General features: G+C 37.9%; 1 protein-coding gene across 1 annotated transcript; it reads right to left on the bottom strand.

The window, feature by feature from the left end:
* Window positions 1-17,192: 17,192 nt before the first annotated feature.
* Window positions 17,193-17,787, bottom strand: LOC149241326 (18.1 kDa class I heat shock protein-like). The gene has a single exon (XM_089367496.1). The coding sequence runs from the start codon at window positions 17,682-17,684 to the stop codon at window positions 17,208-17,210; it is 477 nt and encodes a 158-aa protein (XP_089223622.1). The 5' UTR covers window positions 17,685-17,787; the 3' UTR covers window positions 17,193-17,207.
* Window positions 17,788-18,091: the final 304 nt, after the last annotated feature.

Below are 18,091 nucleotides of genomic sequence, written 5' to 3'. Positions count from 1 at the left end.
TCGCCTTAGCGCTTTCCCACGGTTTCCCGGCTTCCATGTGACCGAGCGCTTTGGGGCTTTTTCCTTCTCGAGGGGTTTTGCCCAGCGATGCGTGATTAACGCTAATCGCACATCAGAAACAGCCTCCTTTTCCCGATCCAGGCTTCCCAATTTCCAGTTTTGCCTCCTACGTGGTCTCCATGGGCCTCGGTCAGTGCGCTTTGACCGAGGTCCTTGTCGTTCCTCGCTAGCTGCAAACTACCACTGTCAGAGGTCTTCCTGACCACTCTTTGTTCACAAATTCGAAGTCTGTTCTGTTCAGATACAGCCATGGCATCTTGATTATTTTTCATGGATCCAATTCGAATCACGTCCTTCCCACTGAAAAAGCTTTTAGACAACCAAAAGTTGATTTTCAAGCATTGACTAAGTGAGGGTACAATTGTCTCACTTGTCCAATCTCTATCCACTTTTCATTTCTCGGCTTTAAACCCTTGAGCCCAATTCTGAGGTAATCAACATCTCCTCTGTGCGTCGTCCTCACCTTTCTGTCCAGAACTGTGTCTTCCTGTAATTCATTAAGATATTCAGGTAGCAGGTCATCAATAGAAGGCAATTGACTCTGCTCTTCGGGATCCTTAATTAGTGAGGGTTTAAACAATCTCAAGCAATCTGCATTCACGACTGAGTAGATGTGCATATAAGCTGGTAGATCAAGGTGAAAAGCATTTTCACCAATCTTCTCAAGTATTTTAAAGGGTCCATACCTGATGGGATTTAGATTTTTACCTTCGCCTTGCATCCTGTCCTTGCTGATATACAACCAGACTTGGTCACCAACTTGGAAACTATGCTCCATCTGATGCTTGTCATGCCTTGCCTTGTATTTGGCTTGGCTCTTTTCCAGCTGTTCCTGTACTGCCTGGTGAATTTCTTAGATTTTTTCAATGAACCTAGTTGCCCTGTCCACATCATTGTGTCCCTCAACTGTGGTATCTTTACCAAAGACAAAATCCAAAGGAGACCTTGGTGTGAAACCAAAACAAGTCTCAAAAGGAGATCTCTGTGTAGAAGAATGTTTTGCTCTGTTGTAAGCACGCTGCACATAACACAAATGTTCATCCCAAAGCTTAGGATGTTTACTGCAATATCCACTGAGTAACTGGATCACTGTCCTGTTAACTACTTCTGTCTGGACATCAGTTTGTGGATGAAAATCTGTGCTTTTATTCAATTTGGTGTCCATCAGTTCCCACAGACTTGACCAAAACTTCCCCACAAATCGGGTGTCTTGATTAGATACAATGGAAGTGGGTAGTCCAAAATGAACCCACACATGTTCAAAGAATAGTTTTGTAGTTTGTTCAGCTATAATCTGTTTATTACAAGGTATCAAAATACATTTTGCTGAACCTATCCACAACAACATATAGATAATCATGACCTTTCCTAGATTTAGGTAGTCCTCCAACAAAATCCATGGACACACTTTCCCAAAGGTGAGAAGGAACTGGTAATGGAGTGTACAAGCCTAGTTTCCTATTGTTGGGCTTGCTTTTAGCACACATAGTACACCCTCTTACATATCTAGAAATTGTCTCATTCATTTTTGGCCAATAAAAAAATCTTTCCAGATGTGCAACTGTTTTACTTATCCCAAAGTGACCTGATATCATAGAAGTGTGCGTTTCTCTAATTATCTTTACTCTTTCAGTTTGTGGAATGCATAACTTCCCACAATGGTATAAGAGTCGGTCCTTTACATGATAATCCAATTCTTCTACTCGTTTTCCCTGACTTAAAGTTGCATATACATATTTAAAGTCTATATCTTGTGCATATTGTTTAATGTAGCTTTCATGTAGCACAGAATTATGCTTAAGCATAGTAGATGCATTTATAATGGGTCTAGATAACATATCTGCAACTTTATTATGTATTCCCTTTTTATATCTGATGACTAAATGAAACTGTTGTAGAAAACCCATCCATCTATAGTGTCTTGATTGCTGCAACTTAGTTTGGGAGTGTAGATATTGAAGTGGTTGATGATCAGTATGTATTACTGTCTCTTTGCCCATTAAGTAATGTTTCCACTTTTTCACACTCTGTACTAATGCATACAATTCTTTATCATATGTAGGATAGTTAACTACTGCAGGATTAAAAGTCTCATAATGATAACATATGGGTTTACAGTGCTATGTCAACACTGCTCCCATGGCATAGTCACTGGCATCTGTTTGGATCTCAAATGGTCTTTGAAGATCAGGCAATGTTGGTATAGGTGTTGTACTAATCTTTTCTTTCAAGGTGTTGAAGGCTTTCTGCTATTTACCTCCCCACTGAAACACCTTGTTCAATCCTGTTAAAGCATGTAAGGGAGCTGCAATTGAGGAAAAGTTAGAAATGAACTTCCTCCAATATTGTGCTGCTCCTAAGAAGCTTCTAACTTCTGTAGCAGATTTGGGTTTAGGCCAGTTTACAATGACTGCCACCTTAGAGGGATCTATCTTCAATTCACCACCTCATACTATATGACCCAAATAATTTAGAGATGTTTTACCAAATTCACATTTTGAGAGTTTAACATGAAGTTTTTCTCTTTTCAAAACATCTAATGTCTGCTTAACATGATTTAAGTGTTCTTCCCACGTTTTGCTAAAAATTGGAATGTCATCCAGATACACAATAACAAAATCATCAAGAAAAGGTCTGAGTACATCATTCATTAATCTCATGAAAGTAGCAGGAGAATTAGTTAAGCCAAAAGGCATAACCAGCCACTCATACAATCCCTGCTTTGTTTTGAAAGCAATCTTCCATGCGTCTTGTTCTGCAACTCTGACCTGATGGTATCCACTGTGCAAGTCTAGCTTGGAGAAATAAACAGCTTCCTTCAATTGATCTAAAAGATCATCTATGTGAGGAAGGGGATAACAATTTTTTATTGTTATCTTATTGAGTGCTCGGTAATCAATGCACATTCTCCACGAGCCATCCTTCTTTCTCACCAAAACGATTGGTGACCCACATGGTGATGTGCTAGGCCTGATGAACCCCTTCTCGAGCAACTCTTGCACTTGCTTCTTGATTTCAGCATTCTCTAAAGCAGACAACCTGTACATTCCAATGTTAGGAAATGAAGCATCTTGCTGCAAAATAATATCATGCACTATTTCCTTTTTGCGTAGTAGACCTTTAGGTTCTTGAAACAAGATATCATACTCTGAAACAGCCTTTTTCTAAATCAGCTTTCTGTTTAGCATTACGGCCCTCAAATACATTGGTTTTATCAGGTTTCTTTTCCTTTACAACCATCAGTAAGAATTGTTTGCATGAATTTATCATTTTTTTCATCTGCCCTGAGTTTATGACAGTATAATTATTTTTGAGCTTATGAGCTCTTACAAAGTATTTGATTCCATCTTTGACAAGTAGATACTTGTTCTTAGCTCTATAGAAAATATCTTTCCTATCATACAAGTAAGGACTTCCTAAAACAATTCCACATATATCCAAAGGAATTATGTCTAACTCAACCTCATCTACAAATGCTGACCCAAAAGAAAACTTGAGTTTGCACTGTCTAGTCACTTGTAGTTGTGCTTTATCATTCAACCATCCTAATGGGTATGGTTTCTTGTGACGTGTAGTTGCTAATCCCAATTTCCTTACAATTGCTTCAGAAATTAAATTTACTTGTGAGCCACCATCAAATAAAGTATCAATCTTTTGATGTTTGGAAATAACTCGAATATGAAAAAGCTCATGTCTTTTTCTTTCATTTTCTTCATCAATGGTAGATTGTGCAGAATTACTAGTAGATGCTTCAGAATTCTTACCTTTTATACCTGTGGCTGCAATGGTTGTTTCATCTCCTGAGTCTGACCCCAAATCTTTTTAAATAGCTACAACAGTCTTCTTCTTCTTGCCCTCGAACTTCTTAGGTCTCAGCTCTGGATGCAAAATCCAACAGTGCTCATCATCATGCCCATCCATTTTACAGTGAGTGCATGAAGCCTTACTTTTTTGTGTAGTGTTAGCCTTCCTTGCTTTCCATTTCTACTTTCTTTTCTCCTTGCTCTTGCCTGTAGTGGGTTGGGATGGTCCCCCAACTTCTGGACTTCCATTCTTTCCTCTAGCTTCTAAATGAGTAGCTTGTACAAATACCTCATCTATACTAGTGGGATTAAACATGAGGATGGTGTGCCTCATGTAGCGGTGTAGACCACCAATGTACTTCAATAGAGTCTCTGGTGATTCTAATGAGATTCCTAGAATCAATGCTCTCTTTTTAAATTCTTGAGTGTACCCTTGCACACTTTGCCCTTTCAACTGTCGAAGAGTCTGCCAACTCATCATGGCTTTTTGCATATAGGCCAATGGATAGAACTACTTTTTGATTGCAGAAACAAATTCACTCCAGACAGAGATAGTCTTACCATGTCTTTTCATATCAGCTTGGGTTCTGCCTTCCCACCAAACCAAGGCAGTGCCTCCAAGGTGTAAGCTTGTCAGCTGAATCTTGCTCTTGTCTGAGTCGATATTCTGCACTCTGCAATACACATCAATTTGTCTAATCCAATTGTCCAACTTTTATGCATTTAACTCTCCATCATATATAGGTAAATCAAATTTAACATCTAGTTTGATCAAAGATGCTTTCTTTTTAGGGCTATCGAGAGGTGTGAGAAAGCTTTCCTCTTTCCCTTTGCCTTTTGAGTGGTCATGGGAATGTGACTCATCTTCTCCTTTGTCTTGCTTAGAGCTTGATGAATCTTCATCCTTATGTTTTCTAAAGTCCCTATCCATTTCTTCTACCATGTACTTTATGGCTAGGAAACTTTCTATGAATTGAGGGTCTGGCCCCATAGAACCTTCCTCTGACATTGTCTTCCGAGGATAGACTCTCCCAATTTCAGGATTAGTTTCTACCAACTCTCCTTCTCCTAATTTGAGCTTTGATCTAGTGAACATTCAACAGCTAAACCAACACAAGCTTGTCTAACCTTACAGCCTAGTGCTCTGATACCACTTGATCTGAAAATCACTCTTGAGTGACCTCATTTAAGTTATTAATGAATGAAAGTATTATAGACTCATGTGTTGTTGTGTGTGTATGTCATTTTAGGCAACGGATCAATTAGATTTCAAAATACACAGACACTGGAAAATGGAAAACAGTAAGAGAAACATAGTAAGAAAATACAAGAACACAACAATTAATAAGGAGTTCACCCTATTCTCCAGGGCTACATCTCCGGTCCAGCTTTCAGTGGTGGCCTTCTTTTATTGTGTCTTTTAAGCAAAGAATTACAATGAACAACTCAATTTGAATTTCCTAAAACAGAATTGTTTGGCAGGGTGGTTTTTGGATTCCCCATGCCACTAGAGTGCACAGACTCTTTTCCTCTCCAAGCCTTGACCTCTCTGGTCTTTAATGGGAAGAGCCCAATGTGGTACTCAATTCCCGATAGATCCTCTCAGGGATTGCTTGAACCTCTCAAGTTGTCTATCTGCTCAATGTTTCCTTTGTTGCAGGTCAGCTCGGCCCTCTATCTTTCTACTTTTTGCTTCACTATCTCTTCTTTTCTCTGTCGTCGTTCTCTTCTTCTCTCGGTGTCCTATGTTTTCTGTCTGTTCATGGCTTTAAAGCCAATCTGTCTCTCACTGTTCACTTCCTCTTCTGCCCCCGTCGGATTGCCTGCTACTGCTCGCTTGGAGTTCCCTGTCTCTGCGTCATCGTCAACAACTCACAGGGAGTGGCCACTTGTCCTCTCGCAAACTGCGCCAACTCTTTCTCGTCGGTTCAGTTTTTTGATTACACTATGGAATGACTCATCCGTCATCTCAGCGTCAAATCAGACTTCAGGATTCTTTATGTCGCGGCTTAATCCCCTGTCAAATCCGGTTCCTCCATCGGGCGTGATCTCCACCATCAGATCTGGAGCCCCCAGATCCTACGACATTCGCTCATTTCGCACGGTTGACTCGCTCGACCGTTAGCGCGTGATGAGCAGTGGTTTTCTCTCTCATTCGCCTGCCACGCGTCGGGCACTGAACGGAATCACTCGTTTTTCTCCAAATCCGCTTACCACCCAAGGGTGCCCCCGATATACTACTGGTTTTGGAGCGCGAGACCCGCCTTTCACCTTAACGCTTTCCCACGATTTCCCGGCTTCCATGCGACCGAGCGCTTTGGGGTTTTTCCTTCTCGAGGGGTTTTGCCCGCGCATCAGAAATGGTCTCCTTTTCCCAATCCAGGCTTCCCAAGTGCTATTTTTGCCTCCTACGCAGTCTCCATGGGCCTCGATTAGCGCACTTTGACCGAGGTCCTCATCATTCCTAGCTAATTGCAAACTGCCACTGTTAGAGGTCTTCCTGATCGTTCTTTGTTCACAAATTCGAAGTCTGTCCTGTTCGGATACAGTTATAGAATATTGATTATTTTTCATGGATCCAATTCAGATCAAGCTTGCTCACTTGTGCACTTATTTTTTTTTTGATGAGGTTTCTTTTCACATTTTTTTTTTTGCATAATTTTGATATTTTCATTCTTTTATTGTATTTTTTGTTTTTCTATTTTTATAACATTTTTTATAATTATCTAATTTATCAAAATTATTTATATTACAACAACATCTTTAGAAAAAAATTATTGTAAAGAATCAAAAAAAAATTGGAGGAGCCTACGTATGATTGACGAAAAAAATCATGTTGATACTCATATAATATTAATTAAACCCGCCCCGGATGCGGGTGTTAGCACGTCAGCCAGGGACGGGCCACATGCCCAGCATGTGCCGCCCCGTGTTAACGCAGAACAGTTATTGCACGCTGCCGCCGAGGTATGAAGATCAACAGCCCGAGCTCTTGGCATTCAATGCTACGCCAGGTGAAGAGCTGTTGTTGCAGGGAGCAGTTATGGAGAGCTCCTATCGAGGGAATGTTGCAAGAATTTATAAGGGTGACGGATCACTGCAGGCTCATACGCAATGTAAGGTTTGTGTGGTGCAGGCTCTGGAGGAATTTCGTCCGGTGGACGCTCTTCTCCTTCAAAACGCAGCCACTGCTGTTGCAAATAGCCATTTCGACTCTGGAGAATGCCTCAGGTGGGAACAGAATTCTGAGGGCAAATGGAGCGCAATTGATGCGAAGAGTGAAGGCATTCACTTGGGCGAAGTTCGCTTCCTGCTTGCTAATCCTGTGCGCGGTTTATGGGCAGTTGAGCTCTGCCTTGAATCAATTCGGGGACTGCACTCAATTGGCAGTGAGAGCAGAGACTTCAAGCCCACTAGCTCGGTCCTGGAGCAAGTTGAAGGAGCCGCGGAAAATATGGTGCGACTGCGTGAAAGACAGCCGAGTAGGAGGGGACCTGGGCGTGGTGCATCTTCACGCCCCCCTGCAGCGGATGTACACCATCACTGTTGCTGCTGCTACTGCTACAGGAGGGCGGGAGCCATACCAATTCCAGCCAGTCAGTTCTTGGAGGTCGGCAGCTCCAATGGAGGAGAGTCCGTGCTTCCAGCATTCGGCTCAGTTGTTTTCACCCTGGGCAGCTCGCGGGAAAATGCAGGCATTAACGCTCATATCTCAGTTCTCTTTACGAAGGTTCCTGAGGGGAATGAAGATGGAAAGCAACCGGTTTCGACTGAGATACTTCCAGAAGGCAATCGTGAGGAAAGTCCAGTGCTGCAGCCACCAATTGAAAAGGGCAATTCAGGGAAGGAGCTTCAGCAAGCCCCTCCCCGACCTCCAGAGCAGGAACCGCCGGCCACAGCGAAGGATCCCATGGCAATGTGGGAAGGCATCCCTGAAGGCCAAGGCTGGAGCTACATCATTGAGGAAGAGCCTGAAGATTAATCCCCAGAGGCACTCTCTGGCTTACTTTTCTCTCTCTCGGGTCTGGTATAGGTTAGAGGTCTCGGCTAGTATCTGGACTATGCTACATTTCTATGTTTGTATACTTTCAGTTCTTTTTCATATTTTGTGTCTCTCTGTTATGCGTCATGGCAAGGTCTACTATGAGTTTTTTTGTTGGAAGCCCTTGCGCGGGCCATTTCATTACTGTCTGAGATCAACTATGTGTCATAAGTTTTGATATATCCTGGAGGTGCTGCCCTTGCGAGGGCGAATTCTGTGTCAAGCAAAGCTATCCAAGGTGCCACAGTTGGCCCTGGACGGCCTGTCTTTTTGCATGTAATGTTTACCTGTATATAATATAATAGATTAGCTAGCTTTACCGAGAAAAAAAAAATATTAATTAAACCCGAAAAAAGTCAGGTTGATACTGAAATAATAATAATTAAACCCTATCCAACCATTCTTTAATCACTTAAAAAATTATTAAACATACCAAAGACTCAAGTTTAAGTTTACTCCTTAGAGCAAGTATCCCCTCAATCTCCATTGTCAAGAATAATAAATGATCCTTTTTCTTTCTACGGGATAGGGGATTTTAGAATAGAAAGCAAACTAAAATCACACTCGCTCATTGTACAAAAAAACATATGGATGTTCATGTATGCCTTTTAAACATTCTCATAGCTAGAAAATGTGAATAAACTTTAAATCAAATATCTTAAGCTAAAGAATGGAAATAAATTCTAAATCAATGGGCATAAATTCCAAATCAAATACATTTAGAAAAACACATTTTAAAAGTGAATAAAGTTTAAATCAAATATACTAAGCTAAAGAAAAAGTTACAAATTTATATGGCCACCTTAAATTACAAATGTGGGATCATATATGGAACATAACGTTGTTCTAGTTGTTCTGCTTAGTTATCACTCGAGATTGAGAATCCCGTCGAAACATGAAAATTGTACACCTGTAACCTCCAGACCATACCGAAAGCAAGTTTTCAATTTTCGCTTTGCAATTTATTGTTATTTAAACCTTATCCATCCAGAATCATCCTACGTAATTCGGTGTTGTTTCTCCAGAATCATCCAAGGTAATATGTACTCGAGAAGAAACAATATGGATGTCGGAATTATTGTGTGATGATGTGGAGGTGTCGAGCAGAAACGATGTGGATGTCGGAATTAATGTTTGATAATGTGGAGGTGTCGAGAAGAAACGATATGGATGTCGGAATTAAAGTTTGATGACGTGGAGGCGTAGCTCCTGCCACGGAGGGACGGGACCGACATCCAATTCTTTTTTAATTGCATATTTTCACGTTCAAGTATTGGAAAATAGAAAAATGTTGTAATTTCATTATATTAACACGATCGATCAACCAGTGCTGGGTTTTGCAGTATTCCAAAATTATACATGCCACGATTATTATTGTTTTATTTGTGGAATTACGTAGATGCATAAAAAATATATATAGGTATTGTTTTCAATATTTGGTTTTTTTTTTTAATTGAAAATATGAGTTTTGAATCTTGTTTCTATAATGTAAATAGATTTAACATCATAAAAACTTTTAAATATCTAAAATCTTGAAACTTGATTATTTAAATTTCAATTATTTTATGGGCAAAATTTCCCCTCTCATATTTATAATAAATTGATTTATAATTTTTTTATATATCTATATATTATAATATAAAGAAGATCTATTTTTCCTTTCAGTGCATGATATATTTTATATCATTACGATATATTTATGTTGGGTTTTAATATGTTATGATATAAAACATATTTTAAAAAAAATATAAAATGTAGAATTAAGATGAATTTGCATCCATTTTTAATATGTTAAGTGTCAAATTTACATTAAATATGAAAAATTTTAATATCAGCTCGCTAATAAACAACACATCATTCAAATATTTTAAAAATAAAAGTTTTTGGAAATCTGAAATTAAAATGAATTTGCGTCCATTTTTAATATGTTAAGTGTTAAATTCATATTAAATATGTATAAAAAAAATTTGTATCTACTTGGTAATAAGCAACACATCATTCAAATATTTTAATCATTAGATATTTTATATTTCATTGCATTATCCAAAAGAACAAATAGGCTCTTGAAATATTTCAATTAATCTAGATAGATATAGTTTTTTTCTTTAACATATTTAAATGTATTCCATATTTCTCAATGTATGTTTATATTATAATTAATATGCAAATATCTATTCTAACTTTACAATTAACATAGGGATAAAATTTTGATCTAGTTTGGGATAGATTTGGAATTATGAATATATTTAAGTTGTTTTTAATATGATACATTCTAATTTTATGTTAAGAATTGAAGAAATTACAAGTATTTTTTATATTGAAAAGTAAAAAGTATTTATGGAGAAAGTGAGATTTATATTTTATTTCTAATTATTTTATTTTTTTTGTATATATTTAAGTTGATATAAAACTATTAAGATTCAAGCAATGTCATTCATGTTTTTGTTAAGATCACAAAACATCTAGAGAAGTGGTGGTGTCTAAATACACAATTGTTGTGATCCCAATCACCACTAGTACAAATTAACATGAAGTTTTTTGGCCTTTAAATAGGCTACAATAAAGATAAATACTATGGAAAAACCATGGGTGCTCATAAACCCAGAGCCATAAAACCACCAGTATCTTGATTAAGTTAAGTTTACCTGAACCACCATAACAATACCCCCCTTAAATTTTCTAAGGGAGATTAACTTGGTTCCATTTCTTAACCTTCTCACAAATGAGATGTCATATTCTCTCCCTCAAGCCAAGATACTAGTATACCTACTAGCCTAATACCTCTCCAAGTGGTCCATTCCACAACTTGATGACTCCATCCACCGTTGCACTGCATGTATGTCTGATCAAAGTATTGAGGTCTTATAACAATGTGTGCTCTCATGCAACATGTCTGTCCAGACATCAAGTCTTATAACTTCCTAAGGGAATATACCTACCTGTGACAAGATTTCACAACTTGGATCAAAACCCTTAGGGTTTTCACACATCACATGTTGGCACCTTCACTTTATACCACTCCATATTCATTCTTTCTATTATCTATACCACCTCTCTATATATCTTTCCTAGTCCATAACTTGATCCGTCGTTTCAACACAACTTGCACTTGCTTGGTCCACACAATCTCTCATTATCAAGCACAACATCTATCAATTTAGTCGGAATCATTCTCTTTTATCATAATAACCACACCATTTCACAGCACATACACATGCTCTACCAGGTAGCTTCTCCATGGCCTCCAAAACATGTTTTCCATGCTACTTTACAAGTCTCAATAAGACCCTTCTCAACCATATGGCCTCGTTCCTCTTATATCAGTAAATCGTTACCTGCAATGTTCTCTTTAGATCTTGTATGTTGATTTACCAATGGTGCTCTATACAACATTCCAACCATTAATGGATCTCAACCCATGCACAACACCTAACTACCATTGCTATTGAAAGATACTTGACCTTATCATCCTCCATGTGGATCTCACAATAATAGCAAGCACTTAGTGCACTTAGCCACATGCAAGCTAGTATCTTTTTGGTGCCATAACCCACTGTTCTTGTTCAAGAAAACCCAATTTATATCCATTAACAATCCCTACTCCAATAGATACTCCAACTACAGGAGAAAGCACTATAGTGTGCCGACACTGCGGGACACTTTTCCTATAATTCACCATTCTCCATCACTACTGCCAAATACACAAGCTTGTCATGTATGAGTTAATGACCTCCAAAACCAACCTATGCCCCATGGATCCCAATTGCAACTCATTCACCTTCACAAACACATGCTAATTTCATAATGAATTATTCTAGTCTTCTTCAACATTTTACAAACTACCATCCCACCATTCTGTCAATGCAGATTTTGTTTCGATCACCTCATGACCCCCTTTCTTGTAGAGTTTACGATCAAAACAAATATTTCTTTAGCCATTTGAAGAGGATGAGCCTTTACACAAGCCTAAACCCTAACAAGTGCTTGCATGTAACACAACATCGTGTTCACCTTTCTTCTAACGTTGTTTCCTTGTAGCAGCACTTTTAATCTCAAGAGCCCTTTCAAATCCCTTAATGTCATTTGAGCCAGGTAACCGTAGAATTATGTCTATATAGATATGGTAGTATTCTCTTGTATGGATTTTCATCCATAACCCATAAGAACAACAACCTCAGTCATAGCCTAAGCTGCCATGATGGTTATTTCTATTCCAAAGGTAGTTGTCACAGTTACAAAGATGGTTTTAAATCTAGTGATTCACCAGCCTATAGTTTGTTGACATTGGCATGCATAATCTTACATCAACCTGATAACTTTCCCTCTGTGCACCTACAAAGAGAAAATTTTTCCAATGTTGTGTCCCATTCTCTAACTTCAAATCAACAATGTTTCTTTCAATCACTTTCCTGATCTACACTCGGATCTCTCCATCCACTATGCCAAAACAAACCCAATAGAGGTGTCCCCTTGAAGCCAACACTTCGCTCTTTACATGTTTGTCATCTCCTTACTTTGTTGGCTTCTCTCCACGCAGGCACACTTCACATTGTATGCTTCACGTTTTTTGCAACACCACAACCAATCCTTTGTTGTACTTTCCTCCAAATGCATATGTGTTTTTTGCTTCACACGTTCTACTGGCTATCCATGCTTCACACTCAACTCTAGGCTCTCATATTCACTAAGATATTATAATTACCAATGTAGCTTTGATACCAATTGTTAGGATCACAAAGCATAGAGAGAAGTGGTGATGTCTAAAGACACGATTGTTTGGTCCCAATGGCCACTAGGACAAATTATCATGGATATTTGTTGCCTTTAAATACGCTACATTAAAAATAAATATCATAGGCAAAGCCATGGGTGACCAATCCTTAATTGTACTTTCCTCCAAATGCATATGTATTTTCTGCTTCACACATTCTACCAGCTATCCATGCTTCACACTCAACTCTAGGCTCTCGTATTCACTAGGATATTATAATTACCACTGTAGCTTTGATACCAATTGTTAGGATCACAAAGCACCGAGAAAAGTGGTGATTTCTAAAGACACAATTGTTGTGGTCCCAATGGCCACTAGGACAAAATATCATGGATATTTGTTGCCTTTAGATATGCTACATTAAAAATAAATATCATAGGCAAAGGCATGGGTTCTCATAAACTACTGGTCTCTTGACCAAGTCAAGTTTACTATGACCACTCTCCATCTCTCTGATTTAATGCAACCTAAATGTGTTTTCTAGAGTCTGTCTCTCAACAATATATGCCGGTGGAAAATTGAATGAAATATGAAGAATATATGGTCATCACTGTCGATGTAATGATTGATTCATCCCATCGTTATTGCTATGAAAATATGTTCACTGCGACGCATTAGTAAAGGCTTCTTACTCTTCTGGTGGCACTCTCTATTGTATTCATCACAAAGTTGAGAAGGAGAAGGCTGGATGATTAAGATGAAGATGAATAGAATTTTTTTTTACTGTGTTGGGACTGTTAGTAGCAACGGATTCTACTTGTCAAGTAAACGGAACTCGAAACTTAGAGAATGGAGTACATGACCATCCATATAAGCTCGACAACTTTATCGGAAGCGAAGGAGGCTTAGGAGGAGGTGGCGCAGTCGGTTGTGGTGGAGGGTTGGGAGGAGGAGCTGGAGGTGGCTTGGGAAATGGTGCTGGAGGTAGTCCATAGAAAATTTTTTTCATGGCTTGCACACATCCAACCTTTAAGAAACCTGCCTTCGATTTTCTATGTATAGATATAAATCAATTGTTGAATGGTGGAAGAAATCTCCTGCCTCCCTATTCTGTGTGCAATGAACGACTAGAAATGGGAATCAAGTCATTGGAAGACGTAAAGCAATCACTTCAATAGGAATTTCAGTGCCAATACCTCAACTGAATAAGCTTTTAAGCGAGATCAACTGCTCAAATGGGCTTGGTCTCAGACTTCTCCAATGGGCTTGGTATCAGACCCATTCAAACTAATGTACATCACATAAAAATTTCATTTATAAAATCGTCCAGCGTATTTTCAGTTCACGATTTAACCCTCAGTGCAAAACACGAAACCAAAACCATTTTAATATATACATATTTGCATACTTAAATGCCATGATTACAAAATAAAAAGCCAACTATTTTAGCCAATTAAATGAAAGAAAATTTAAATTAATATTAATTTTAAAAACAATTTTTTTTTTTTTTTTATAAAGTAACCCTTGTAAAACACAGTTTAATTTTTGGTCCAACACCAAATAATTCATAATCAACATGTATATTGAATATGACATACCTGTGAGCAGTAGGATAGTAAAAAGATGTGATCCCTCTCAATTCTTATTGAATTTATGGTTAAAATGAACATATATTAATCTAATAGATTTAAAATTAACTTTAATACCTTTACCAATCTTAAACCCATATTTACTTACAATTAACTTGTATATTAAAAATAAATCATTAATCCATCTAAAACACTTAATAAACTATTAATAATTAACTTGGATATTAAAAATAAATCATTAATCCATCTAAAACACTTAATAAACTATTAATAATTAACTTGTATATTAAAAATAAATCATTAATCCATCTAAAACACTTAATAAACTATTAACGATCCGTTAAAACACTTGATAAACTATTAAAAATAACGATTCCTTAAAACACTTGATAAAGTATTAAACATGCACTTTTATATCTCCAAAAAAAAAGGAGAAACATTAATCCCATCTAACATTTCCTTAAATAAACTATTAAACATACAAGGGGTCAAAGTTTGCTCCTTAGAGCAAGCGTCCCTTCAATATCCCTAGTCAATCATATTTGATCCTCTTTCTTTCTGTGGATTGGGATAAGGGAATTTATTTAAAAAAACAAAATGAAAACACGCCCATTGTACAAGAACATATGGATGTTCATGTATGCCTCTTAAACATTCTCACACCCAAAAAGTGTGAATGCACTTTAAATCAAATATTCTAAGCTAAAGAATGGAAATAAACTCTAACGAATGAAAATAAATTCTAAATCAATGGGCACGAATTCCAAATCAAATACGTCTAAAAACACATTATAAAAGAAAATACATTTTAAATAAAATATGATAAGTTAAAGAAAAGTTGCAAATTTATGTTTCTTTACCTTACCAATGTGGGCAGATATATGGGTTCTTTGTCGTTAGTTTTTCAGGAAGAAAAAGCATAATTGTATTATATAAGATATATAACTGCCAATATTACATCATGTCTAGAAACGGTCATGATCAAACTAAGAAATAGACAACAGGAAGTTCTATGCCGAATGTTCCTGATGTGACAAAATATATAGAATATATCAACAGAGTTGTACTCAGCATGAAAATCATCTACGACATGGGGATGATAATTTAGATAGTGCCACATGAGCAAAATTGCAGATAATCATATGATCGATTATCCATCTGCAGGACTGAATGGGATAGTGTTTCAGGGAGGGTGAATTCTTGAATGAGAAAACTTTCTGCCTCAAATATTACCTCCATATTCCAGATGTCTGGACAAGAAAGTAGACCCTTTTTGACAATATATCTGCTTGAACATTTTGCGATCTGTAGATATGACTAATTGAGTAGCCCTTCATGCCCTTCCACAAAGTCATGATTCTGTACATCCAACTGGCAAGATATTGATTTTTTATGTGGTGTTTTTCAGTGACATGCTCAATAATAACTTTGGAGTCGCCATATATATGAAGAGATTGAATATTTAGAAAATGACACAAGAAAAGAAAACTAGCAAGTGCCATATCTTATGCTTTTATATTAGAGCCTGATCCTCCGTTCCAATTATTTGATATTGCAGGTTGTTGCCCATGCAGATCTGAACACTGCATCCACAATTATCATTCTGAGAAGCCCCATCAAAGAACGCTCTTGGGAATAGCATTTGATCCAGTGGAGAATCCACTTGTTTTGACTTATGACACATAGAAGATTTTACTGAGATAGAGTCCATGGATGACACAATCTTATCGTAAACGACCAGAAAAAGACTCTTTTATCCTAAAAAATAATATGATTTCTCCACTTCCATATATGCCAAAGTACATAAATAATAATAGATCTCCATGAGGCTTTTTGACAGCTCCACCAAAAAAAAGCATCAGAAATAGAGTCATGTGAAATATAGGGAAAATCATAATTAGCAGCCAAGTCTCGCCATATGTGTTAAGATAAAGAACATTGAAAAAACAAGTGGAAATTGTTTTCCTCAACTGATTTACAAGCATAACATAATCCAGGGCCATGCCAACTTCGCTTCTGTAAGTTATTCCATTTTTGTTATGTAATACCATCAAAAACTGATTTACAAGCATAACATAATCCAGGGCCATGCCAACTTCGCTCCTGTAAGTTATTCCATGTCAAATTTTTGTTATGTAATACCATCCAAGAGAATAAGATGGTAAGATGGTTTTTAGAGGACAACCAGACTTCCAAAAAATTACAGGATAAATTAGCTGAAATTGTTCACATTGCATCCTGATAAGGTTTGTGTAGATATCCTTAACGTTGATCGGCTCCCTTGCGCTTTTTCCATTCCATACGAGGACATCATCATCCAAGGTTCGGCAGAATCCACAATTCTTCAAGCCACTCATTACCTGCATCCACTGTCGAGCCAAACCTTCGGACATACCCAGACATGAGGAATCCTTCCAAATTGGAAAAGGACCCAGCCAAGAAGCAATCAATTTGTTCCATGTGAAAAAGCCTTTTCTGTGAAAGAAGTTTATCAGAGGCTTAAGAATATCAATGTGTTTTCCCCACCCATAATCGGATCAATGCCTATGGGGATCTTATTCCCAGTGTGAAAATTTACAACTCTATCAACATCTAATTAAATTGGGGGTGTTTCACCTCGAAAATTTACAACTCTATCAAAATCTAATTAAATTGGGGGTGTTTCACTGTTCATATTATTCGATAGCACTCTGCAGACCCGTTTAATAACAATGGAAATTAGTTATTAATGAAAACCTTTTACGCAGCACAGCATATGCCCTGAACCTGTGTCTCCTTTTATTATATTATTGAGAAATCGCACAACAAATACAAACTCTTATTATATTATTGAGAAACGCACAACACATACAAACTCAATATAAGCGATGTAACAACTGGAAATGGGAATGGAGGTGTTTATTTTCTGGATTGGATAATGGACGGAGGCTTACGACACACATCTACACATTCGGTAACAAGTACACCCTACTGCAACAGCAGACCCAATTTCGCCTCTTCAGTCAGCCAGAGATCTCGATGGATTTGGGTTGAGGAGGTTGGGGTTCTGCCTGCTTCGGCACTGTCACTGTCAGCACTCCATTTTCCATGCTCGCCTTGATCTCTTCCATCTTCACATTCTCCGGCAGCCGGAAACGCCGAAGGAATTTTCCACGCAATCGCTCAATGCGGTGCCATTTGTCGTTCTTGTGCTCTTCTTCTTTGCTGCGCTCCCCGCTTATCTGCAGAACTCTTTGGCCCTCTTCCAACTCTATTTTCACCTCCTCTTTCTTCAAACCTGGAAGATCAGCTTTGAAAATGTGTGCCTCTGGCGTTTCCTTCCAGTCGATCTGGGTATTGGCTACCGCAGAAGCTTCCCTTACAAATTGCCCAGATGGTCCCCCGCTGGCCAGATCTGTGAATGCTTGGAAAGGATCCCATACTTCCAAGGAGAAGGGATCCACTGACCTCCTGCCGAAAATGCTGGGAATTATCGACATTTTCAACTAGTAATGAATTACTGCAATATATGCGATTGGAATGAATATAGAAACACAACACTCTGATCTCAGTGTTTGGATTTCAATTTCAAGATCGATCTCGGATTATACCAGAAGAGATGTTGGTTTCTATTTTTATAAGATGAGGAGGAACAATCTAGTCGACTCTATCAGGCGGGTTCGAGAGGATTCTCAAATGCTCGCAGGATTCTTTACTATTATTGTACACCTGTAAGCTCCAGACCATTCCGAAAGTAAGGTTTCAATTTTCACTTTGCAATATTATTGTTATTTAACCCTTGTACATCCAGAATCCTCCAGGTAATTAGGTATTGTTTCTTCAGAACCATCTATCCTTTCACACTCTTCAAGAAGTATAGCCTACGGTAACCGATGTTGATGATGTG

The sequence above is a fragment of the Pinus tabuliformis genome, chromosome 8, assembly GCF_031772625.1.
Source record: "Pinus tabuliformis cultivar Carrire ecotype Pingquan chromosome 8, CPIR1, whole genome shotgun sequence".
Taxonomy (NCBI): Eukaryota; Viridiplantae; Streptophyta; class Pinopsida; order Pinales; family Pinaceae; genus Pinus; species Pinus tabuliformis.
The sequence above is the reverse complement of the archived record's forward strand: the minus strand, read 5'-3'. Positions and strand labels throughout refer to the sequence as shown.